At 46.8% G+C, this 24,759-nt stretch overlaps 1 protein-coding gene across 1 annotated transcript; it reads left to right on the top strand.

Moving 5' to 3' along the window:
• Positions 1–15,255: 15,255 nt before the first annotated feature.
• LOC308053370 (patched domain-containing protein 3-like) lies at positions 15,256–21,808 on the top strand (the record flags this gene model as incomplete). The annotated part of the gene is made up of 4 exons (XM_080364220.1): positions 15,256–15,975; positions 16,152–16,273; positions 17,043–17,188; positions 20,196–21,808. 4 exons carry the CDS (start codon positions 15,256–15,258, stop codon positions 21,806–21,808), a joined length of 2,601 nt encoding a protein of 866 aa, XP_080220346.1.
• Positions 21,809–24,759: the final 2,951 nt, after the last annotated feature.

Below are 24,759 nucleotides of genomic sequence, written 5' to 3'. Positions count from 1 at the left end.
CAGGTCTCAAAGGTTTTGACTTACCCTTCCCTTCTTCCAGTAGAGTCAGTGGGATCTACCAACAGAATTCAGACATTGCTGGGATTATCTGGAAATTTCCGCTGTGCTGGCACAAAACAAGGAACTCCCATATAGAAACCTAGGTTGCACAAGTAGAACTACCAGAGAAAGAAAAGATCATTCTTTGGTAAGAAGAAAAAGAAAAGGCATGATTGATCCCCTCACTGCTTGCCTAAATCCTTCATCTTCTGCTGCCCCTGTTTCCATACCATGTCACTGCATCCACTATACATTTGCATCATGTCCTTAATGACCACACGGATATGATGAGGTCTTTCTGTACCCATACAGCACCACTCCTCAGGCAGCTCCACTGGCTGCAAAAGGTCAGCTCTGGATATTCGCTCTTTGAAGACAGACGGAGCTTACAAATACAAGGAAAATGCCAGAGGCATTGTCCTTTGTCTCTAACACTAAAAGGGCATCTAAATCAAAAATAAAACTATGTCTATATTCTCTGCTGACACAGTGCAACAGCTCACCACTGGAATGTCATGGTCGTTGTCCTTGCTGGTTGAGATGCAGAGCTCCAGCTCCAAGAAGCGACGATATGTCTACACCCTCTTCTTAGCCCTGAAACCAATTAACATGACATCCACAAGTGGCCCACATTCCTCCTCCTCCCAGCTTCCACATTCCCCTGCCTACGTACTGGCCTCACCCACACTCACTCTGGGCACAGCCCCTGTGGGTGCTGACCTGTGCCATGGCCAAGCACCAACCAGGAGAGCTCTGACTGACATGGGCCAGCGCTGGGCCAGCAGGAAGTGACAATGATCGCAGAACAGCATTCCCAGGGAGTCCCTCCCATGGTTGATCCTGAGGCACACAGTCTCAGACACCCACCAGAAATGACCTAGTTTAACAGTTCCCATCATTCATCGGTTCTTTTGAGGCAAGTTCAGAAATGCAGTTCTGAGCATGCACAGTGAAGTAACAGGACGTGTTCACTTTCTCCATTGTGAGGTAATTAGGAACAATCTTTCTGAAGAGGGTCCCTTTCCTGGTATGTCTGGACCAACACATGGCTTGCACCAAATCAGTGTTCAATGCTCAGGCACGAGCCTGCTGCTACATACTTACTAGCACTTCACCACATTCAGAACCATTCATGTTTGCTCAGTTAGCTGTGGGCCACACAGCTATCGCTGTGACACATAAACCTACTGAATCTTGGACTAAATGAAGCCAGGAACTGAAATGTGGTGAGGGCAAGAAAGAACACAAGAAAAGGGAGAGACCGACATGGTCACCTTTAGGGCTGAACACCAACTTCCAAGGACAGAACTGTATTCCACTCCCTGGATTACTTCTGCGTTTTTTAAATTGGAAACTACCTAATGTAAAGAGTATGGACAGTTGAACAGCAGCAGCCAGAACCCAGAAAGCTCTCACAGCTATCTAAACATGCCTACCCATCTAATCTCAATCCACCATCTAATCTCAATTAACCATCTAATCTCAAAATATAAAGATAACCGTCACTTTCATAGGGCCTAATTGTAACTAAGATTGTAAATATAAGGCTGCTGTCTTTTATTATGGCAAGCAATATCTGTTCTTTACTGATGTCGGCTTGTATATCAGAGCTGTATTTATTTAGCTCTGCTCTCTTCCGGGAGCTTTCAAGGTGATTACTGTAATAAAGCAGGAAGCTTGCTTTTAGTAAGACTCAATCTATTTATCCTACAAGAAGAGCCGGTGATCTGTCCCGTCCCTAGAGATGCACAGTCCTGCAATCATGGACAATTGTCCAGCCAGTGCATGGGCAGAAAGCTCAAACCATCCTAGACCCATCCAGTTCATTTGTTTGAGTTCCACGTGTGCAGCCCAATGCCCTGCCCACAGCCAGCACCACACAGTATCACAGTATCACAGTATGTTTGGGTTTGGAAGGGACCTCAAAAGATCATCTAGTCCAATCCCCCTGCTGGAGCGGGAACGCCTAGGTGAGGTCGCATAGGAACATGTCCAGGCAGGTTTTGAATGTCTCCAGGGAAGGAGACTCCACAACTCCCCTGGGCAGCCTGTTCCAGTGCCCTGTCACCCTCATTGAGAAGAAGTTTTTTTCTCAAATTTAAGTGGAACCTCTTGTGTTCCAGCTTGATCCCATTAACCCTTGTCCTATCATTGTTTGCCACCAAGAAGAGCCTGGCTCCATCCTCGTGACACTCACCCTTTATATGTTTATAAACATTAATAAGGTCACCCCTCAGTCTCCTCCAAACTAAAGAGACCCAGCTCCCTCAGCCTTTCTTCAAAAGGGAGATGCTCCACTCCCTTAATCATCTTTGTTGCCCTACGCTGGACCCTCTCCAGCAGTTCCCTGTCCTTCTTGAACTGAGGGGCCCAGAACTGGACACAATATTCCAGATGTGGTCTCACCAGGGCAGAGTAGAGGGGAAGGAGGATCTCTCTGGACCTACTAACCACTCCCCTTCTAATACACCCCAGGATGCCATTGGCCTTCCTGGCCACAAGGGCACAGTGCTGGCTCATGGTCATCCTGTTGTCCACCAGGACCCCCAGGTCCCTTTCCCCTACACTGCTCTCTAATATGTAATTTCCCAACCTATACTGGAACCTGGGGTTGTTCCTGCCCAGATGCAGGACTCTACACTTTCCCTTGTTAAATTTCATTAGGTTATTCCCCACCCAACTCTCCAGCCTGTCCAGGTCCCGCTGGATGGCAGCACAGCCTTCTGGCGTGTCAGCCACTCCTCCCAGCTTAGTGTCATCAGCAAACTTGCTGATAGTACACTCTATTCCCACATCTAAATCATTAGTGAATATATTGAATAATATTGGCCCCAGTACTGACCCCTGAGGCACTCCACTAGATACTGGCCTCCAACTAGACTCCGCACCATTGACTACCACTCTCTGGCTTCTCTCCTTAAGCCAGTTTGCAACCCACCTCACTACTTTATTAATAGTCTAGACCACACCTCCTCAACTTACCTGTGAGGATGCTGTGGGAGACTGTGTCAAAGGCTTTACTGAAGTCAAGGTAGACCACATCCACCGCTCTGCCATCATCCATCCACCTTGTTACATTCTCATAAAAGGCTATGAGGTTGGTCAAGCATGACTTACCCTTGGTAAAGCCATGCTGACTGCCCCTAATAACCCTCTTATCCTTGATATGCCTTGAGATGGCACCAAGGATAAGCTGTTCCATTACTTTCCCAGGGACAGAGGTGAGGCTGACCGGTCTATAATTACCCAGGTCCTCCTTCTTGCCCTTTTTGAAGACTGGAGTGACATTCGCTTTCCTCCAATCCTCAGGCACCTCTCCCGTTTCCCAAGACTTGGCAAAGATGATCGAGAGCGGTCCAGCAATGACTTCAGCCAGCTCCCTCAGCACCCGCGGATGTATCCCATCTGGACCCATGGATTTATGGATGTCCAGACTATTTAATTGCTCCCTAACCCAGTCCTCATCGACTAAAGCAAACTCCTCCATTGACCTGGCTTCATCTGGGGTCTCAGGGGTACAGGGCTTCCCAGGACAGCCTCCGGCAGAGTAGACAGAGACAAAGAAGGCATCCAATAATTCTGTCTTCTCTGTATCTTCTGCCACCAGGGCACCCACCTCATTCATCAGTGGGCCTACATTGCCTCTGGTATTTTATCTGCTATGTATTTGAACAAGTTCTTTTTGCTGTCCTTGACCCCTCTCGCCAGCTGTAATTCTAAGGAGGCCTTGGTTATCCTAGCTGCCTTCCTACATCCTCTAACAGCAGCCTTATATTCTTCCCAAGTGGCCAGCCCCTGCTTCCATGACCTGTAAACTCTCCTCTTCTGCTTGAGCACACCCAACAGATCCCTATTCAACCACGCAGGCCTCCTGGCTCCCTTACTTGACTTCCTACGTGTGGGGATGCTCTGATCCTGAGCGTGGAAGAAGCAATCTCTGAAGGCAATCCAGCTCTCTTGGGCCCCTTTTCCTTCAAGCAGTCTTGCCCATGGGATTTCCCCAGCAATTGCTTGAAAAGGCCAAAGTTAGCCCTGCTAAAGTCCAGGGTTGCAATTCTACTTGCTATTCCGTTCCTGCCACACAAGATGCTGAACTCCACCATCTTGTGGTCACTGCAACCCAGGCAGCCCTCAACCTTTACTGCTTCGACCAGACCCTCCTTGTTAGTGAGGATGAGATCCAGCACGTTTGTCTGTCAGTGCACAAATTGAAACCCATTAGTTACCACCATAGCATGACCTTTCAAAAAGATCCTACAGGTAGCAAGGCAATGAATTCTATGAAAGTAAGAGAGTAACGTGTGGTTTTCCTCCACCTCCCCATGAAGGAGTGACTGTGCTTTTCAACAGTCACTCAGCAGCCTGCTTTGCTGTTACCCAAAACTTACCTCCAGGAAAGTTGCATCCTATTCCCACAATAGCAATTTCATCTCCAGTCTCCATCTTCATCTCCTGGGCTGCACAATACAAATAGAAGTATCAGTCAGTTGAAAAAGTTATGCATTTATCATTAAATAAATATGAGGGTAAAATGTCAACTTCCCACAAACACACATATTTGTTCAAAGCTTGATTGATCTTGAATGATCTGTTGCTGGTTGTGATAAGAAATGACACTCCCACAGGTGGCAGGAGCCGTGCGGTATTTTTCTTGTTGTCTTGACTTTTAGAGGAAAATCCCTGACTAATTCCTCTGACTCCCTCATTCACAAACACTCCTTTTTACTGTCAAGCTCTGCTACTGCTGCCACCAGCTGATCTGCTCTTGAGCCTCTTCCTAGATCAAGCCGGCTTCTCTTCTTGCCTACAGACGTAACTTGTGCATTGACCAAGGCACACACTCAGCTCTATCACCTTTATCCTATTCATAAAGCAGATTTCCCAAACAGACTCTGCAAATTACCAGTTAAAATCAGACCATGTAAACAGGCAACAGACAATCAAGTAACCAAAGGAAGAAAAGATGCGTCTTCCACGTGTTAGAAAAGTTCCTGGAAGAAAAACCTTATTCTGAGCTCAGCTTTGCTGCAGCCCCCGGTTGCTTAGCTATTGAAATCGGACAGTGCTGGGAGTATCTGGAAATTTCTGCTGTGCCGGGAGAAAAAAACTTTTGCTGTGCTGGGACCCAAAGTGCAAGACATGATTATGTTCTCCTGCCCCATATATAGGCAAGTTGTATACACATGGTAGAGGGTTCTGAACAGGTACAGCTAGGGAGCAATTCCTCTGAAAATTCCAAGTTAACTGGGCTGGATTTGGCCGGCATGGAGTTAAATTTCTTCACAGTACGTTGTAAGGGGCTATGTTTTGGATTTGTGCTGAAAACAGTGTTGAAAACACACTGACCAACGTCCCTTCTGATGTTAGGATGGTCTGACAACACTCAACACCTTTTAGGATTCGACCACAATAAAGAAATATCTCTCTGTGCTGGATTTCCAGAGTCAGCAAATAGAATAGAATTGGCCCAGCTGTGTCCATCATAATCTGAAATTGCAGAGCTCAATTCCTGCTGCCATGATAAGGCTAGTGTGTACACATACTCAGGCATGGCTCAAGAAGAGCCAGAGGCCACGAATGCATTGCAAAGAGCAAGTTTTGTTGTAGTTACCTCTCTACTGGGGGATCTCCGAAGCCACACCTGAGCTCCCAGGCAGAGGTGACACCAGCGGGGACGCAGGTGCTGGTCAGTTCAGCCCTGCTGGAAGATCACTGGTCCTGCTGAGCTCGCCTGTGTTTCAAGGCTTCAGGCAGGTGCAGCAAAGCAGGAATCTCAGACATAGTGATAAGGTGCCTAGAGTTTCTCACAGGCCTCTGTTATCTAACACAGACGTTCTACTCATCAAGTACACAAGGTCAGTAAAACAATTAATGTGATCTATGTGCTTTTTCTACAGACTGGTGCAAGTCACTTGAGTGTCTTTACATTTAACTAATCTCCTCGCCAAATCGTCCACTATATCCCCATATAGCTAGACAGTTGTTTTTCTTTACGACTGGTTAAGACTCACAATACAGCCTGACAGTGACATGCACCAGCACAGAGCTCTGCACTTTTGGACAGAAGAGAGATGGGTAGGCAAAATCCTGCATGTGACCTTTAGATATGCAATAAAGGGGAAGATCTGGGTGCCCCCCTGTTTGTTTTTAGCTTGGCAGTCACCCTGCAGTGGGTGGTCAAGGTGTCTCACGCAAAATAGGTAGCAGTTCAGCAAGTCTGGCTTTTGGATTGTTAATGTTTTTTGTCCCAGTTCTCCAGTAGCACAGACTCAATTGCCTGTGCTGAAAAATTGTTTAATGTATATAAATGGCAGAGCAGAAAACCAGCTTGAGCTGAGTGCCTCTGGAGGAGGGACACCCAGACAAAAGCGTTTTGTGCTTATAAGCCCTCACAATCTATGCACCTGCTCTTCACATGCTGTCCACATTCCTGTTGGACCTGTGAAATTCTTGGCCTCAGGGCTCCTATTTTTCTTCTTGGTTCTCTGTCTTCCAGAGGGCTTTTTGCTCATCTTATCTGTTCTGGTTATGGTTAAAATAAGATCAATTTTCTTTTAGTGAATTTTCCTTTCAGCTAAGTTTGTCTAAGTAACTGCACTTTTCTGAAGTTGGATGCACGTTTTTAAGACACTTCTCACTCTGGAGCTGATCATGGTAGTAATGGTATGCAGTAGAGGCCCAGGCTTATACTTATTGCTATGTTGGCCAAGATTGCTGATAAATTTGGTATGTCCCATAAGTGAGAGGGGTGTACTTGCAAGGAGAGGCAGACAGAACAGGTGACCAATATTGGCCACGTAGGTGTTCCATGCCCATCCATGTAGTACACCGTATAAAAGTGGGAGATCACGAGGACTTCACTCTCTTCGTCCATGCCTGGCATCTGAAGAGGACCCTACCTGTTCTGCCTGAGATCCTAGGCCTGGTTCCAGGCCCTGCATCCCTGAATCCAAATCCAATTTACTGCTGAATCCTGCCCAGGACTTCTGGGTACCTGCCCTGCAGACCCTGGAGCAATGCCAGCTCCGCTGCCTACCACAGCTGTGCTACGCTGGGAAATTCAATATTGGGTTTGTATATTTTGCATTATTTTCTCTTTCATTAGTAGTATTATTAGTAAAGTATTTTTAACTTTCCACCATGTAAATCCTATTACCTTTCCTTAGTGGGAAGGGCAGGGGGTTAACAGAGAGCATCTGCCATGGTTAATTGCAGCCCTGCAATAAAGTTACATTATCTAGAAGGATTCCAGTGCCTGCTGACAGAGCTTCCTGTTATCTCCTGATGCAGGTGTTCAAGGCCCTCTGTAACCGAACAGCCAGACTAACATAAGTTTGCAATATTTAGCCTAGAATTCCAGCAAGCCTTGCTACTCACGCTAAGTTTGGCTACACATGCCAAATATGTTATTCAAACAAACCAATATACTTAAAATAATAGAATACAATTTAAAAGTTAGTTTGATTAAATTTATAAAGCAACATTTTTGTTTGTAAATATGAATCCTCTTATGGCCCAAACCTCAACTGATACCAACGTTTTACCACAAAAAAGAGCTTACAACTTCCCCACAGTGTCAAAAATTCACAAGTAATTCTCTGTCGCAGTCTGTGGTGGAGCTTTTTCTGGGCCATGGTTATGAGTGTGACAGAGGCTGGACTGAAGACAGGCACTCTCTCTGCTGCACTAGGAAAACACAAAGAAATCACATTGTGTTACCTTGAAGACCTGGGTCTGCCCTATGTTAAAAGCTTTCTCTTTGAAGGTAAAGTTGTATCACACTTTGGTTTACAATTCTATGAGGCATACCCTTACAAAACATTCATAACTTTTAGTGTTGATACAGATAGATTTAAAGTGCAAGATGTTGTGAACTAACAATTGCCCTTGACCATAATTACAGACTTCATACCAAAGTCACATACAATAAAAGAGCTTCCCAACAAGTTAGAAATGCGAACACAGAACCACAGAATGGTTGGGGTTGAAGCAACCTCTGAAGTTCACCTATTCCAACCACCTGCTAAAGCAGGTTCACCAGAGCAGATCACACAGGAATGTGTCCAGGCGGGTTTTGAATATCTCCAGAGATGAGACTCCACAGCCTCTCTGGGCAGCCTGTGCCAGTGCTCTGGCACCCCCAAAGTAAAGAAGTTTCTCCTCCTATTCAGATGGAACCTCCTATGCTTCAGTCTGTGCCCACTGCCCCTCATCCTATCATTGGGCATCACTGAAAGGAGTCTGGGCCCATCCTCTTGACACCCACCCTTGGGATAGTTATGAGCATAAATTAGATGCCCTCTCAGCCTTCTCTTCTCCAGGCTGAACAGACCCAGCTCTCTCAGTCTCTCCTCATAAGAAAAATGCACCAGACCCCTGATCATCTTTGTAGCTCTCTGTTGGATTCCCTCCAGTAATTCCTTGTCCTTCTTAAACTGGGGAGCCCAGAACTGGACACAATACTCCAGATGTCACCTCACCGGGTCAGAGTAGAGGGGAGGAACAACCTCCCCCAAGCTGCTGGTCACACTCTTCCTAATGCACCCAAGGTTACCACTGGCCTTCTTGGCTGATCAAGGTAGTTGATTATTTTCCCATATTATACTGAAATATTGAGCAAAGTTCATACAATTTATGATTTCTTCAGAAAGCTGTAGAGAAAGCTCAAAGTATATTGAGCAAGGTTTGAACAATTTATTATTTCTTATAAAAGCTGTAGAAAAAGCTTGAAGTATATTGAGCAAAGTCCAAATTATTTATGATTTCTTCTGAAAGATATAGAAAAAGTTCAAAGTGTCAACTGAAAGGGTATTTCTTGACAATTTATGTAATGAAAAATTAGCCTAAAACCAATCATGACCCAATCTTCAGCACCTACGTATTTTCCTGAATGAAAAATAAAAAAAAAAAGAGAGGAAGATGCTGCACACTTGAGCCAATAACCATCCCCCTAAGGAAGGATTACCTTGCTTATCTCTCAGCAGGGCACTCCCCACCAGCTTACGTTATCTTGTGTATTTTGCATGACCAGAACTTTCTGACAAGAGCAATCACAAAGCTAAGAAAGGAAGACAGATAATTACAGATGTTCAAGATGGCTCTGGGAGAGGAACAATAACATATTGCTGTGCCAAAACTAATCCCTCCTTTGGTCTGCCTGCCTGCTGCAGTTCTGTTCCACATCAAAATACAGTCATCCCCAATAAGGAAGAATGAGTTGGTTTATTAGTGTTTAGTTTATGTGTTTTTTTAACTCGGCCCTTTCACATTAATGCATGAGACCTCAAAGCGATTTGAAATAGAATAATAGAATCATAGAATGGTTTGGGCATCACCGTCCCCCGCAATGAGCAGGGACATCTTCAACTAGATCAGGCTACTCAGAGCCACATTCAGCCTGGCCTGGAATGTTTCCAAGGATGGGGCATCTACCACCTCTCTGGGTGTCGTGGTTTAACCCCAGCTATGAATCAAAACTGCGACAGCTATTCACTCACTCCCTGCCAGGTAGGAGAGAGAATTGAAAGGGAAGTGAGAAACCGATGGAATGAGATTAAAATATCTTAATAAAATGTCCCAGAAATCAATTTAGTCAGGTGATGATAAACTCCACACAGACTTTATCCTAGCCAGAAATGTTTAGCAAAGAAAACCAACTAGAAATAGAGTTTATCCAAAAATATTTGGCACTCTGAAAACATTATGAAACACAGGTTTGGATACCAGTTGAAGATATTATTACTGTACGATCACATAAGAATAATGATGATCCACAGTGTGCACACACTCACAAAAACAGGAGGCCTCTTTCACTTAAGGATACCCAGAAGAAATAACCACCTGCCCAGGGCGGGCAAAGGCTCACTCAAGGATATAACCAGAAGAAAATCACTCTCTAGGAAGCAGGTGAGGGCACTCAGTCCTGGGAAGGCTCCTTAGACAAGATCCCTGATCTCAGGAGGGCTCTGTTCACAGCCCCACTGCTCCAAGAACACCACCCAAAGGGGGTCTTCACTGGGGGCCTCGTTTTACGGCCTGGTCAGATTTGCCTTTGGGCATTGCAAGCATAGTCCAGAAGCTTCTCAGCTTCCCTGCGCCTCAGCAGCTCCTTGGCTGAGGATCCTGACTAATGACCGAAGGTCCCGCTCCTCCTGCTGCCCAAGCCAGGGTGGGGGTGGGGTGTGGAGGGGGACGGTGAACGTGAGGAGTCACCCTGCCCGGGGTGGGGAGATGTGACTGTCAGCACCGACCGAGGTGTGTACGTGAGGACAGGCACAGTGCAGCACAAAAGGTCCTAAAGACCCACCAAATGCCTTATTGCAAGCTCCGGATATCATTGGGAGATATATATACTAATATAATAACATTTTTTAAGGTAGATACAAATTTTTAAAAAGGTATACAAAGTGATACTCAATGCAATTCCTGACAAACTCTGCCCATGCTGAGCAGCCATTCTCAGGAAGAGAGCACCCTGGTCCTGAACAGCCGATCACAGGGGGAGAGAGAGAAACGGCCAAAAAGGCTCAGAAGCTGACTGCAAAATGGCAAAAAGCTGAACTAAAGGCACTCCTGAATGGAACTCAACCAGAACAGAGCTGAATCACAATGGGTCTAACAAACCAGAAAACCTCTAATTAAATATGAAGCAGGATGCTATAGTTTCACAGCAAATACCACTCTCCTCATCAAGCAGAGGAGCTGCAGCCACTCATCCTGCCAGTGCTCAGCAAATGGCTGTTTCACAGAGTCACTGTGCGTTCCCAAAGCAAGGAAGAGTAGATCTCCTGCGGCAATTAGGAACGACTCACAGCGGGACACAGACAGAAATTCACGCAGGGGCAGAGATCCTGTTGAGGAAGGAGCGCAGAGCCTGCCAAGCAGAGAGCTGACCTAGGCCTAGGCTGCCTCCTTTATTCACCATTGACAATTTATAGGATTTACAGGTACGGGCATTGACTAAGATGTTTACAAAAGGTGTTTTTCCACTAATTGTTATTAAAAACACACTAAACTCATGTGATGTTTGTCTCACTTGTATTTACACTCATTCACAGACCCGGCCCAAGGACATTCACACATCCCATGCACTTGGGGGCAGTTATCTGGCCCAAGATACCATTCTCACGAGCCTGGGCTATAACTTTTTACAATTATGAGAAACGTACTTCAAAGTAATCTGTCCAAGGCCCTTTATATGTTATTATGTTAGCATTATGTCTTCGATCATTCAAATGGTCATGTTAGTATCAATCTTCCTTTATCATCCAGATGGCTGGAACCGTACATCTTGCTTTCCCACATTTTACTTTCCAACAATCTTCCACGTGAATAAACATCTGTTAGTTCCGGGTCCTGGTGCCAGGTTATCTTAGGTGTTTTCTTTGGAACTGTATGCTATAAACAGCTAAACAAGCCTGGAGGAAACCAGGAACTCACCTCCCATCTGGTTGCTGTCATCAGCAGGCCATCATCATTGTTCCTTTGAGTGCATTTTTCTGAAGGCCCCAGGACATGCAATTCTTTCTTGCACACTGGCTAGTGAGGACACAGAGGGCACAAACCTTCCAGCTGACAATTACACCGTCCACTTTGGATACAGGGGTTTGAAGCGCTGCATTCCCCACACCATCTGCAGACATGTCACCTCAGGGCCATGGACTGTCACTGCCTGGTACAGGTAGCAAAGTCCAATTGTTTCACCCAGGCGTGCAGGCAAACAAAGGCAGTAGCCAGGCACCCACAGAGCACTCCTGCCTCATCCAGATGGAGAAATGATAGGATAGGATAGGATAGGATAGGATAGGATAGGATAGGACAGGACAGGATAGGACAGGACTTTCCTGTCATCGTCAGGTAACACGGCAGCAACGGTAAAGAACAGGTTAGTCAAATTTCCTTCAGAAATGGCACAGACATACCTGATGCTGCATTATGGTGGAAGAAATGGAACAATAGATATCTTGATCTCGCTTTTTTATTCCAGGGTCCAGTGCATCTCACACAATTGGCAAAGCACTTTCCTGTGTACAGAAATGCCCCTCTGTCCTGGTGTTCCAACGAGAGGGGCAGGAATAAGCCATATCTGCCTTGACTGAGAATTTGAAACTACAAACATTTATCCATGGTCTAAGCACAAAGCTCTACATTTTTAAATTAAAAAACACAGACAGATACCAGCCTACTGGAGTGAAATCAGTCAAGGGCTACCATGAAGTCTGAGTCCTGGAGCACACAATGTACAGAGCCAAGAGAGCTAGATTCAGTCTAGAGAAGATCAAGAGTGGGGAGGATCTTCTTGATGCCTTCGGCTATGTGATGGGAAGGTGCAGAGAAGACAGAGCCAGACTGTTCTCAGATGTGCTGGGAAAGGACAAGGAACAACTGTCACAAGTTGTATCAAGAGAAATTCCAGTAAGATATTGACACAGGCAAAAACTGTTTACTGATTCAAGGAATTTATGTGAATGTAATTTATTTGCCAATTAACAATCTATTAATTCTGGTATCAAAGAAAACTAAAAACAACCAACCCACTGTTAGGAAAAACACCCCTGCTTCCCTCCAGACACCTCTTTCTCCACTATTTTTGCTCCTCCAGTGAGGTGGCAGGCAGCATGGGAGAATGGGGCCACCACGAGCATGGTGGTTCCTTCACTGGCAGCAGCTTCTTTGGGCTACACCTCTCAACTCAAGCAGCCCCTTGGCTCCAGCCCCCGGCCAGACATGGTTTTCTCTCTTTCCTCCTTCCTGCTTCAACCTGGCTTTTTTTCCCACTTCTGCTTCTGCACTGGCCTCATTACTCCTTTTGTTTGGTGTTCACCACCCTTACTCTAAGATGTTTCCACAGAGGTGCCACAGACTGCCCTGGGGAAGGGCTCAGCCATGCCCTGCAGTGTGTCCATTAAGGCCAGCTGCCTCACACCTGTGGGCAGATCGCTCAGAGACCAGGGGTCTCAGATAACAACAATTAAAAACTTTGTTCCAGGGTGTTATCTTCTTGTTCTCAAACTAATACAAACCACAACTGTGCTAGCTACAAAAAAATAAAGGTTTCTAACTGCATGAAAAAAACTGACTTTCAGTCAAACCAACACAGCATGTCAACCATATCTCTGCTTTGCATGGCACCATTTCATTAGCATCAGGAAACACAAAGAAGCGTGGTATTATCACTATTTACCTATGTGGCAATATTTGCAAACAGTAATTCACTGGAACCCCCAACAAACAGAACATATCCATCAGGAGAAAGGTTGTGCTTTCGTCCACAAATACAGGAAAGCTTCACTTGCGGGAAGTCCTGTAGTCATGTTTCTGGCCCTGTCTCAAAGAGTATTTCAGATTTTATCTTACTAGAAATCAATATAAAACACATGGACAAGACTTGGAGAGAAATCTGGTACATACCTTCTGCTTGAAGATGACTCTGAATTGAGAGTTGGTGGAGCCATCTTCCCATGCCATCAAGTCAGACCCCCAAGGCTCAGAAAGAGTTAACCTAAAGACAGCTACCTGTGCTCAATGTACTGAGTACCCTGACTGCGGAGCTGCTGCCACCATCCCATTTCCTGCCTCCTGATCATTACCAGAGCTTGTCTCCAGCTCCCAAGGAGCCAGAAAGAAACTGGACATGACAAATGGTTGATTTTTATTTTCTCCCTCGTTGAGCTTAAAAAAGTCAGTAACCCCTTATGGCTGGTTTTTCACAGTGAAAGCATTTAGCTGGACAGCGTCTCTTCATGTCTGCTGTATCATCCACAACCTGGTCCACTGCCAGGAAGTCTTCTTGGTGTCTGGCCATCGGGATAGATGTGTCTTTGTAGTTTATTCCCAGACACAGGTCTATTTTTCTCTGGAGTTTTCCCCATGTAAGAGATGCTACCTCTTCCGGCTGGGGGACTCCTTGACAAGAATTCATCAAGTATCTACATGACATCAAATAGCTCACCCCTTTTTCTGAAGACAGATTCTCCTGTGTGAAGAGCTCATACTCTAACATGGTATAAATCCATTCAAGGAAACAGATAACAGAATGTGGGAGATGCTACGAGACTGAGTCAGATTCATTTAAAAACTGTAATTTTGACAAGTTAGTAGCTACAGGACAAAGCTTCTAAGTGCCTGTCTCCCACAGATAAATGAAGAACTGACGTACCGTCCTCAGAACATCTGCACACAGCAACGGGAATCAGCAGGATCCAACCTGCGGTAAATGCTGGGCACAGTGGGAGATCTGTAACGCTGCTCAGAGCCTGGCTGGCTGGCTTACGCTCATGGGTGGCAACCCTGTCTCCTTAGGATGAGAGAGAAGTACCTGCAACTTTTCTTAGCCAGTACTGGCAGGAGAGTAGAGGGTTGCTTCTTTCACAGAAGGGCAAGAAGTGACTTGTGATGAATTAGCTAATTGGCTAGACACCTCTCCAGAAGTATCACACCTTAGCTTAATGTTCTCCTTGGCCAGAGGAAACTTAGATCACTGTCACCAGTGTCAAGAACACCAAGCTATAGGGTATTTTGTGGACTTGGAAAGATGCTTTCTATCCTTGCTACAGCACAAAACTATAGCGCACCACAGCTCCGAGATTTCTGTGGCTTGCCCATTGCAATCACTAAACCTTGTTTCATAGTCTTATGTTTCTTCAGCTCTCACTCCCCTGTTTTGTAAACCTGCTTGCCATGAGAGCAAACACAGCAAGACATACATCACTACTGCCTATGTTCTTCTCTTGGGCAGATGAACAATCCTAAGTGATGACATAATGACCACAGCAGATTTGGGGGAAAATAGTGAAGACGAAGCCCAGAGGACAAAGTGTAGGAGCCGGGCCGTGCCTGGCACAGCTGGGGCTACAGCCCGCGCGCTGCCCCGTGCTGCGGGCACAGACCCGGCCCCAGGCAGCGCGCTGCAGCGGCACCCGGCCCCGCCAGCGCGGGGCTTCCAGGGGCGGGTGACGCGCCCACGGCCGGCGGGAGAGGCGGGGCCTTAGCGCAGGCCCGCCCGTTGGGGACTCGAGCCCGGGGCGCGGCGGGGGAGCCTCGTGCCCCCGCCCGCCTGTGCGGGAAGCGGCGGCGGCCCCGGAGGGTCAGAGCAGGGGAGGGCGCGGCCGCCTGCTCCACCGAGCAGCGCTCACTCGCTCCGCGGCCCCCGCGGGCACAAGGCGGCTCTGCCCCGGCCAGGAGCTGCTGCCGGCAGCCCGTGCCCCCGACTCGCCCATGGCGGAGCCGCCGCACCCCGCGGAGCGCTGCTCCTGCCGCAACACCAACTGCCTGGAGCGGCCGCTCAGGCGGCTCTTCCGAGGGCTGGGGGGCGCCGTGGCCACCTGGCCCTGGCCCTTCGTGCTGCTGCCGCTGCTGCTGTCGGGCGGGCTGGGCGCCGGCTTCCTGTTCTTGCGGCAGCGACAGGCGAACGACATCGAGGAGCAGTTCACGCCGACGTGGGGGCCCGCCAAGGCCGAACGCGACTTCGTGCAGTGGTTCTTCCCCACCAACGACTCGGAGCGCTTCTCCGCCGCGCGCCTGCCCACCGAGGGCACCTACGCCGCCCTCATCGCCGTGGCGACGGGGAACGGCTCGGTCCTGGCCCCGGCGGCGCGGCGCGACGTGCTGCGGCTGGACGCGGTGATGCGCCGCCGCGGCTACGAGCAGCTCTGCGCTGTCAGCAACGGCACCTGCGCCATCCCCGACCTGCTGCAGTACGATGAGGCCGCCCTGGAGAACCTCACCTTCCCCTTCAGCGGCGGCTTATTCCTGGGGACCGTGCTGGGCGGCGTGCAGACGGACCCCGACGGGCGGGTGCTGTCGGCGCGGGCGCTGAGGCTGCTGTATTACCTGCGGGAGGACGGCCCCGCGGCGGCGGAGAGCCGGAGCTGGCTGGAGGAATTCTCGAAGGAAATGCCGTCGGAGCTGGAGGCGCTGGGCATCACCGCTGTTCGGGTGAGCAGGGGCGGGTACAGCCGTGCCGGGGCCGCCGGGACCCGAGATGCTCGGGCTGCCAGGGCCACGGAAAGGCGTTAGTGCTAACGTCATGTTTAGCATTGCCTGCGTGTGTGCATAAAGACTAAGAAAAAAAAGTAGAAATGCTTCATCTTTCGTTGTTGTTTTAACAACAGGTGACTTACTTTACCTCGCTGTCCAGACAACAGGAGTTTGAAGGAAATACCAAGAGGGTGATCCCACTCTTTTCCATAACGTATTTCTTGACAATAACCTTTTCAGTCGTCTCTTGTCTAAGGTAAAATGCCTTCTAAGCTGTGGAACAGTAAGAAGTGACCGCTGCTCTTCCTTACCTTGCCTAAATTGATTTCTGCTTTTGTCAAGTGAAGTCATTCTTGAAGCTGCAGACTTCTGGGGACACTTAATAATAGGCAGACAAATTTATTTCTTTGTAAAGATCAGTTTTCAAGGGGAAGGAAGCAGGGTCTGTTTGCACTTGTTTCTGCCACTGCTCAGTTAAGGTTCAGATGGATGATCACTGGCTTCAGAGATCACCACGTGTCTGGGTACAGCTTTAGGTGTTCTTCTTGCTAGTAGAGTCTGAGCCTTAATTGCTGTCCACGAAGAACTTAGCCTGCTCCTTTCTTTGTGCTGGTGGAAGGGGAACCATTGTACATTTGACAACCATATGGCAGTGTTTGTGTGCTGTGCTTGAGAAAGAAAGGTGTACTGCAATGATGGGCTTGTTGGTTTAGTGTTTGCATCAGGCATCGTGGGTAGAGCTTATGTATCTTCATCTTTCCAGCTCTCTTGTTAGTGCTGTCAAAATCAGTGCACATCTTTATGCTTATGGATATAACTGGCCAGCAGTAATAATGTATTTAGCACCTCCTATATAAATTGATCTTTTCTAATGCTGACAGCTGGGAGCTCTCCTTGCAAACAGCAGCTTTCCTCAAAAGTTCTCTTCACAGACAGGCTGTCTTTGTTATCTGTGCACTTCTCATGCCAAACACCTTGCTGAAATATTTGACATGTAACTAAGATGTTTCTTAAAATATTTTCAGGCCGAGCTGTATAAGAAATAATGTCTGGCTTGCGTGCTGTGGAGTGGTCTCTGCCGGTTTAGCTGTATTAAGCAGCTTTGGATTGCTGCTCTTCTGTGGAGTCCCGTTTGTGGTCACTGTAGCAAGCGCACCATTTCTTATCCTAGGTAAGTAGGCAGAGCAAGTTGGATTCAGATACCAAGACTGAAGTGGAGTTAAAACAACCTGACACTGTTAGTCTTTCATGATGTGAGCATCAGATCCTACACAGTTCTGTCCTGCAGTGAGGAGACGAGGTGCAGGCTCCTCTGAGCTCCCCCAGGCGGGTGAGCCGCTCAGCTCAGGGCACCCACGCTGGGGCTGAAGCCGGGCTCTGGCACAAGGGCAGCTACTCCCAAAAAATAGTGCTTGCTCTAGTTCTCTTGCTGAGGTGTGAGAGCTATAAATGAGAGGGTAGTTAAGGTGAGCACTTCTGGCATTGTTCTAGCATCCCTGGTAATTTAGCTGTTATGTTTAATCATTTATTTAACTAGTGCTAATACTTGAGGTGAACTCAACCAGGTTCTGTCACTGCATTCCCCTGTATCATTGCCTGCTGTTTTCTATAGGCATACTTTAAGCATTTATATATCTCATTAGCTTTGTGTAAGTTTGTCTACCCCAAAATAGTTTGTAGTTAATACTGTTCTATGGGACTGCTGAATTTGTCGGCAATTTAAGCAGGTGCAGAGGTCTTCCCCAAATCATACACCTCTTGACCTCTTTTTCTCCCTAATTCCCTGCTGTTAGTCAGCCTCAGGTTGCAACAGCAGCACCATGGAACATGTGTCCCACATGCAGCTTGTGCTACATGAGCACTGACTTAACCCACTACCTGTGGGAAGTAAGTTACTGTAAGGTTTTGTGTTCTCAGAGTGTAGTCTTTCATTAGATGAAATTTGGCCTCAATACAGCTTTAGCAATGAGTAAGACTGTCTGTAATTTCAAATTAAAAATCCATCTCATTTTGTTATGATGTGAAATGTCCTCTGAAATATCATGACTAGGTACCACAGTCTCATTTAGCTGTACAACTGAAGTGATGCACCGTTTGTGTAACCAGCTCCCCCCCATCCCCCCGCAAAATGCCAGGAAGTTAGTATCACTGCATCACAGTTGCACAGGCTGCTTCACAGCCAGTGCTGAACTTTCCAAATACCGTTAGATAATGTTGCTGCAAATGAATTGCTGTTTAAAAAATCCTTATATGGTCTCCTATATGAGAAATTCATGTGATCTTTTCTTGGTCCTGGTCTCATGCTTAGGAAAGTACATGGAACTCCTGGGTTGACAGAAGCTTTGTGTCACACCAGATATCTAATGCAAATGCTCCTTAGGGCATGCATTGTCTCTGTTTCCTGCATAATTCAAATGCATTTTATATTTGCTTTTGTTTGCTCATCAATTGCAGAGGCTCTAAATTTCAGAAAGACCCTTTTGTATACCTGGGAAAGGGCTTAAGCCAGTCTCTTCAGGTCTTTATGAGGAGTGAGCAGACTTTTGTCCTCCTTGCATTAGACCAAAAAAATTATCAGCCTGCTGGGTTTCCAGCAGCAGCTCGACTCGCTGCCATCCAGCAGCAACTTTTGAAGTGCTGCTTAATTAATCTTTGCACATCTACTGGCAATTGCCTATTGAGGCAGCAGTTAGTGATTTCATGTGTTCTTTTATGCTCAGCTGTATCATCTGTGCTTACTCTGCTATTCACACAGTCTTGCTTCCCCCTTTAGTCCAGGACCCAGTCTTCCTGTCAGGGTTTCCCAGGACTCTGGGGGTAATAAATGCAGGCACATGAATACAAATGTGAAGATAAATGAATAATAAATCATGAATAAGTGCTCAAAAATAAACTGGATAAAAGATAAGTGGAGAGCAGAAAGCATAAAAAAGTGAATCACTGGAAAAGTGGCATCACTGTTTTCCCATGTGATAGCAGCTGTTCTCCGTGTCTGCTGAATGCAGAGCAGCGCAAAAAATTATTGATTTGCTGCAATGATGAAGAAGAGATTCCAGAGATAATGGGGGACACTTCCAGTGCTAAGGATAGTTGAGCATCCAAATAAGCAATGTATTACCTTGGGGCTTGGGTAAGAGATGTGGATCGACAACTCCCCATGCTGTTATGGTCCTCTCACTATTACCCACTATTAGTTTTTAATGTTGGCAGGGAAAAGGTAGGAAAAGTAAGTATTAAGGCAATCAAAAGGGATTTCAGAGCTATGAGGTGGTTGACTGATGGCTCAGGTGGTTTTCTCCTCCATCGTTTCAATAGCAGGCAGGAACACAGATTGGAACAGGCAGGCCCAACTGATCAACACGCGGCTCTGTGACTGGTGTCACTGACAGATACAAAGCTACTGGAGAGTGTCCAGAAGAGGCTACAAAGTTGGTGAAGGGTTTGGAGGGGAAGCCGCATGAGGAGCAGCTAAAGTCACTTGGATGGTTCAGCCTGGAGCAGACTAAGGGAAGACCTCATCATGGTCTACAGCTTCCTCGCAAGGGGAAGACAAAGGGCAGGTGCTGAACTCTTCTCTTTAGTGACCAGTGACAGAACCCGAGGGAAGGGCAGGAATTTGTGCCGGGGAGGTTTACTTTGGGCATTAGGAAAAGGTTCTTCACACAGAGGGTGCTGGAGCACTGGAACAGGCTCCCCAGGGAGGTGTCACAGCCCCAATCCTGACAGTGTTCAAGAAAAGACTGGACAACACCTTTAGACACATGGTGTGAACTGTGGGGCTGTCATATGCAGGGACAGGAGTTGGACTCGATGATCCTTGTGGGTCCCTTCCAACTCAGGACATGCTATGATTTAAACCGGTTTAATCACTGGGCACCAGAGACAACGCATGTGTCATAGATGCACTTGCTGTGCTCAGTCCTTCAGCACAGCAGGGTGACAGATCAACAACCCATCAGCTCACCAGGAGTTTCTGAAATGTAATAAATTCGGCTACCCACAAAGGAACTATTTTCCTGTATCTGTTTAACTCGTATCAGCAGTACAGCAATGTTAATAGGCTAACTTTCTTTTTCAAAATTTTGTGCAGACTTAAATGCAATTCGTTTTGCACTTTTGTTGGGTGTTAGTGGAAGCAGCCATTTGCCATGCAGCATTAACTTTTTGTCCTCCTGCAGGAGTTGGTGTTGATGACATGTTCATCATGATCGCTTGCTGGGAACAAAGCTCAGGAAAAGAAGGTAAATCAAGTGTTAAGTCTCGTCTGGCTGAGACCTACGCCGAAGCAGCACTTTCTGTGACCATCACCACTCTTACAGATGTTTTGGCTTTCTTCATTGGCACCTGGACTTCCTTTCCATCAGTGAGATCATTTTGCCTCTACACAGGCACTGCTTTTGTCTTCTGCTATATATATACCATGACCTTCTTTGGGGCAATTATTGTATTAAATCATAAAAGGGAGCAAGGAAACCGACACTGGCTAACTTGTATGCCTGTGGGAGATGAAGATCGGGCTGAGGCGTCTTGCTTGTACAATGCTTGCTGTATAGGCAAGTGTTCTGGGGAGTCACCTCAGCCAGAAAGTGAACATCCAATGAGCATATTCTTTAAGAAGTATTATGGTCCTTTTTTTACAAATAAATGGATGAAGCTACTTGTGGTGCTGCTGTATGGAGCATACTTGGGTGGCAGTGTTTATGGATGTACTCAGATCAGGGAAGGCATCGATCTTCGAAATCTGGCAAGTGATGACTCTTACGTTATTCCATACTATGATAACTCTGACAAATACTTCTCAGTATATGGACCCAGGGTCATGGTTGTCATTACAGAAAGTGTAGATTACTGGAATGAGACTGTTCGTCTTGACATTGAGAACTGCATGCAGAATTTGGAGGACATTTCCTATGTAGATCGGAACCTCTCAGAGTCGTGGCTGAGAGTTTACACAAGACTTGCAAATGGTGGTTTGATAAATATAAACAATCAGACTCTCTTCATTAATAACTTACCTATACTGTTCCAAATGGTTCCTGGTTTTGAGTGGGACATTAACAAGACTCAGGATGAAATAGAAGCTTCACGTTTCTTTATCCAGACGGTAAACGTGACCTCAGCTGTTGATGAGAAGAATCTTCTCAGTCAGCTGAGAGAGACAGCCAAGCAGTGCAGTGTTCCATTGATGGTGTATCACCCAGCGTTCATCTACTACGATCAGTACCTGGTCATAGTGCGAAACACCGTTCAGAATATCATTGTGGCTGCTGGGGCAATGCTCGTTGTCTCCGTTTTGCTTGTCCCCAACCCATTCTGTTGCTTGTGGGTGACTTTTGCTGTAGCTTCTGTTATAGTTGGTGTTGCTGGTTTCATGACATTTTGGAATGTCAATCTAGATTCCATATCCATGATCAACCTGGTCATTTGCATAGGATTTTCAGTAGATTTTTCTGCTCATATTTCCTATGCCTTTGTGACAAGTGGAGAGTCCTCAGCCAATAAAAGGGCAGTTGAAGCTCTGTCCTTGCTGGGTTACCCGGTATTACAAGGGGCAGTTTCTACTATATTAGGAGTAGTTGTCCTGGCTGCAGCAAAAACCTACATTTTTAGGACATTTTTCAAGATCATGTTCCTTGTTATTTTATTTGGGGCTCTTCATGGTCTTGTTTTTATTCCAGTGTTTTTAACCTTTTTTGGCAACTTTGGCAGATCACCCCAAGATACCAAACCTAAGGCACCAGAGCTTCAGTTGTCAAATGTTAAAGTCTGTGCAAGACAAAGTTATATGTAAGATATATTTATTACATGTAGGCTAAAACTCAGTGATTTTCAGGGAATGTAAGAAATTAAGAAAATGAAGGACAGAAAAATAAATACAACAGGGAAGCAAAGGCTTCAGAATAGCCAGGCAAAAAACAAACAAACAAATATAAAACTAATAAAAAACCAAACAAAAACCAAAAGAAATTAAAATGCTCAGAATGGTTTTGCATTTCTCATTTTTGTGTGCTTGACTAACACTTAATATTTAAATCCTTTTTTGTGACTTGTTTACTGAATGTAGTAGAATTATTATAAGCACTGACCACTGCACTAGTTTAACGGATTACATTACAGGTTTGTCAGGCGATGTACACGGGGGGAAGGACAGCTCCCAGGGGTTTGCATTTCCCTCCTGGTGACCTAGCTTTAAGAAGACTGTGTGTAGCTTGCGTTGGCTGCAGTTTGCAAAGGGTAGGTGATGGAACTTGTGTGGAACCTCCTGAGTCACCATTTCAGAAGACACTATGCCGGGGCATGACAGGGCAAGGATTCACTAGAGGGAATCACACCCTGATCTAGGACAAAGTGAAAAAGCAGCTCAGGTCTAAGCCGTTAGTCCTAAAAATATAAACCTGTAATTTCTATGATGTTCATCAGTGACAATGCATCCTGTGAAGCGTTGATAGAGCAGAGGAGCTTTCACTGAAATAACAGCTAATAGTTTATTGGGTGGTCTTTGATCCTGTAGGGACAAAACACTGTATGAGAAGTCAATTCATAATTTGTGTGTAACAAGCTACCTCTTGGAAATAAACAAATGGTGGTAACTGTTGTTTGTCATTTTGGAAAAATTGGTATAGGAGTTACTAAACCATTCAGTCTAAATCTGCAGCTGGAGTCAGTCAGTCAGTTGTCAGTCAGCGATGAGCAACCAAGGAGCACAGCAGCAATTATTCTAAGTTCTGTTGTAGAGCACAGATCAAGGAGACGAGGGGCATACACGGTGCCAGGCAAATCCACACATGGGCACAGAGATCGCCTGAAAATTGGCTGATCTTTCGAGAATAGCTCACATGGCAGGTCATTACCAGGAGATTTCAACAGCTCTTAGGGAGCGCAGGCAACCAGGAGCGCAGCGAATGGGTGAGGCAGTTAGCGCAGCAGTTAGCCTCATGGTCCTTCTGGCTGCAAGAACTGATGCAGCCACCCAAACGGAGCTTGTGAGGGAAGATGCAGCTGTCCAGGTCCTGGGCTGCAGAGTGTGCCCAGGTTTCTGCTCGGGGACTGATGGCAGCAGCGAGCTCACCCGTGGGTGATGAGCCCAAGTGAAGGATCTGCTCAGCCTGGTGACGGAGCTTCGAGAGGAGGTGTCCAGGCTGAGGAGCTTCTGAGAGTCGGAAAAGGAGGTTGACTGGTAGACTCACAGTCTGCTATCCCTGATGCAGGAGCAGAAACTAATCATGGCACCAGGTTAAAGGGACCCCCTACCCTCTTGTCATCAGGCTGTAAGGGGCAAACCAGAAGATGGGGGAGAATGGAAACGGGTTATAGCTCAGGGCAGCACGTGAGCACACACTCAGCCTGCCCCACCCTCCCAGGTGCCTGTATACAACAGGTGTGAGGCTGTGGAATTGGATGGGCAAGCAGCTGATGCTGCTGATTAAGACCCTTCTGGGAAGGATGGGTCCTCTAAGCAACACACACCCCACATGAAACCCAGCAAACCCATTAAAACCTCACATGTAAAGAGGAAAAGAAGGGTGATTGTCACAGGCGACTCCCTTCTGAAGGGAATAGAGGCCCCATATCCCAACCCACAGGGAAGTCTGCTGCCTCCCTGGGGACAGGGTGAGAGATGTGGCTCAACAACTCCCCTGGCTGGCAAGGTCCTCTGATTATTACTAGCTATTGGTTTTTAATGTTGGCAGAGAAGAGATAGGCAAAAGTAGTATTAAATCAGAAAGGATTTCAGAGCATTGAGGCAGCTGGTCAATGGCTCAGGTGCTCAAGTGGTTTTCTCCTCCATCATTTCAGCAGCAGTCAGGAACACAGAATGGAAAAGGCAGGCCCAACTGATCAACAGGTGGCTCCGTGACTGGTGTCATCCGTGGAACTTCGGGTTTTCCAACCATGGGATAGTCCGTCCTTTGCCAGATCTTCTGACACCCAATGGGATGCACCTCTCTCGGAAGGGGAAAAGGGTGTTTGCTCAGGGGCTAGCAAGGCTGATTGTTAAGGCTTTAAACTAGGCTGGAAGGGGGAACGGGGCAGTAGCAGGCCAGTCAGTGATGAGCAGCGGGATGGCACCAAAGCTCGAAGAGACGCATGACTCTGAGATTCCTCAGACTATGCCATAAGGTGAAGGGCACAATCAACCACACTGGAAGTGCTTCTACACCAGTCTGCGCAGCATGAGGAAAAAGCAAGGTGAACTAGAAGCCTTGGCCCGGTCCCAGGGATATGATAAAATTGGCATTAGCAAAACCTGATGGGATGAGTCCTGCGACTGGTGCGCCATGATGGACAGCTACAGGCTGTTCAGAAGGGACAGGCAGGGTTGGAAAGGCTGGGGGGGTGGCACTATATGTAGCAGAGGGGCTGGAATGCATGGAGCTGGCAGTTGGTGATGGCAAAGTTGAGAGCGTCTGGGTAAGGATTAAGGGTCAGACGAAGCAGATGTTGTTGTGGGTGTTTACCATAGGTGTTACCAGCCAGGATGCCGACACTGATGAGTTATTCTTTAAGGAACTAAGTGAAGCCTCCAAGTCATCTGCCCTTGTCCTTATGGTGGACTTCAACTTGCCAGATGTCAATGGGGAATATCATACAGCTGGCACCAACAGGTCCAGAAGATTCCTAAAGCATCTGGACAATAACTTATTGGTGCAGGTACTAAGGGAACCATCCAGGAAAGGCACCTTCCGAGATCTGATTCTCACTAACAGAGAGGGCCTTGTGGGAGAAGTGGCGACTGGTGGC

This window comes from Nesoenas mayeri (genome assembly GCF_963082525.1).
Source record: "Nesoenas mayeri genome assembly, chromosome: 2".
Lineage (NCBI taxonomy): Eukaryota > Metazoa > Chordata > Aves > Columbiformes > Columbidae > Nesoenas > Nesoenas mayeri.
This window is presented reverse-complemented; position numbering and strand designations above follow the sequence as displayed.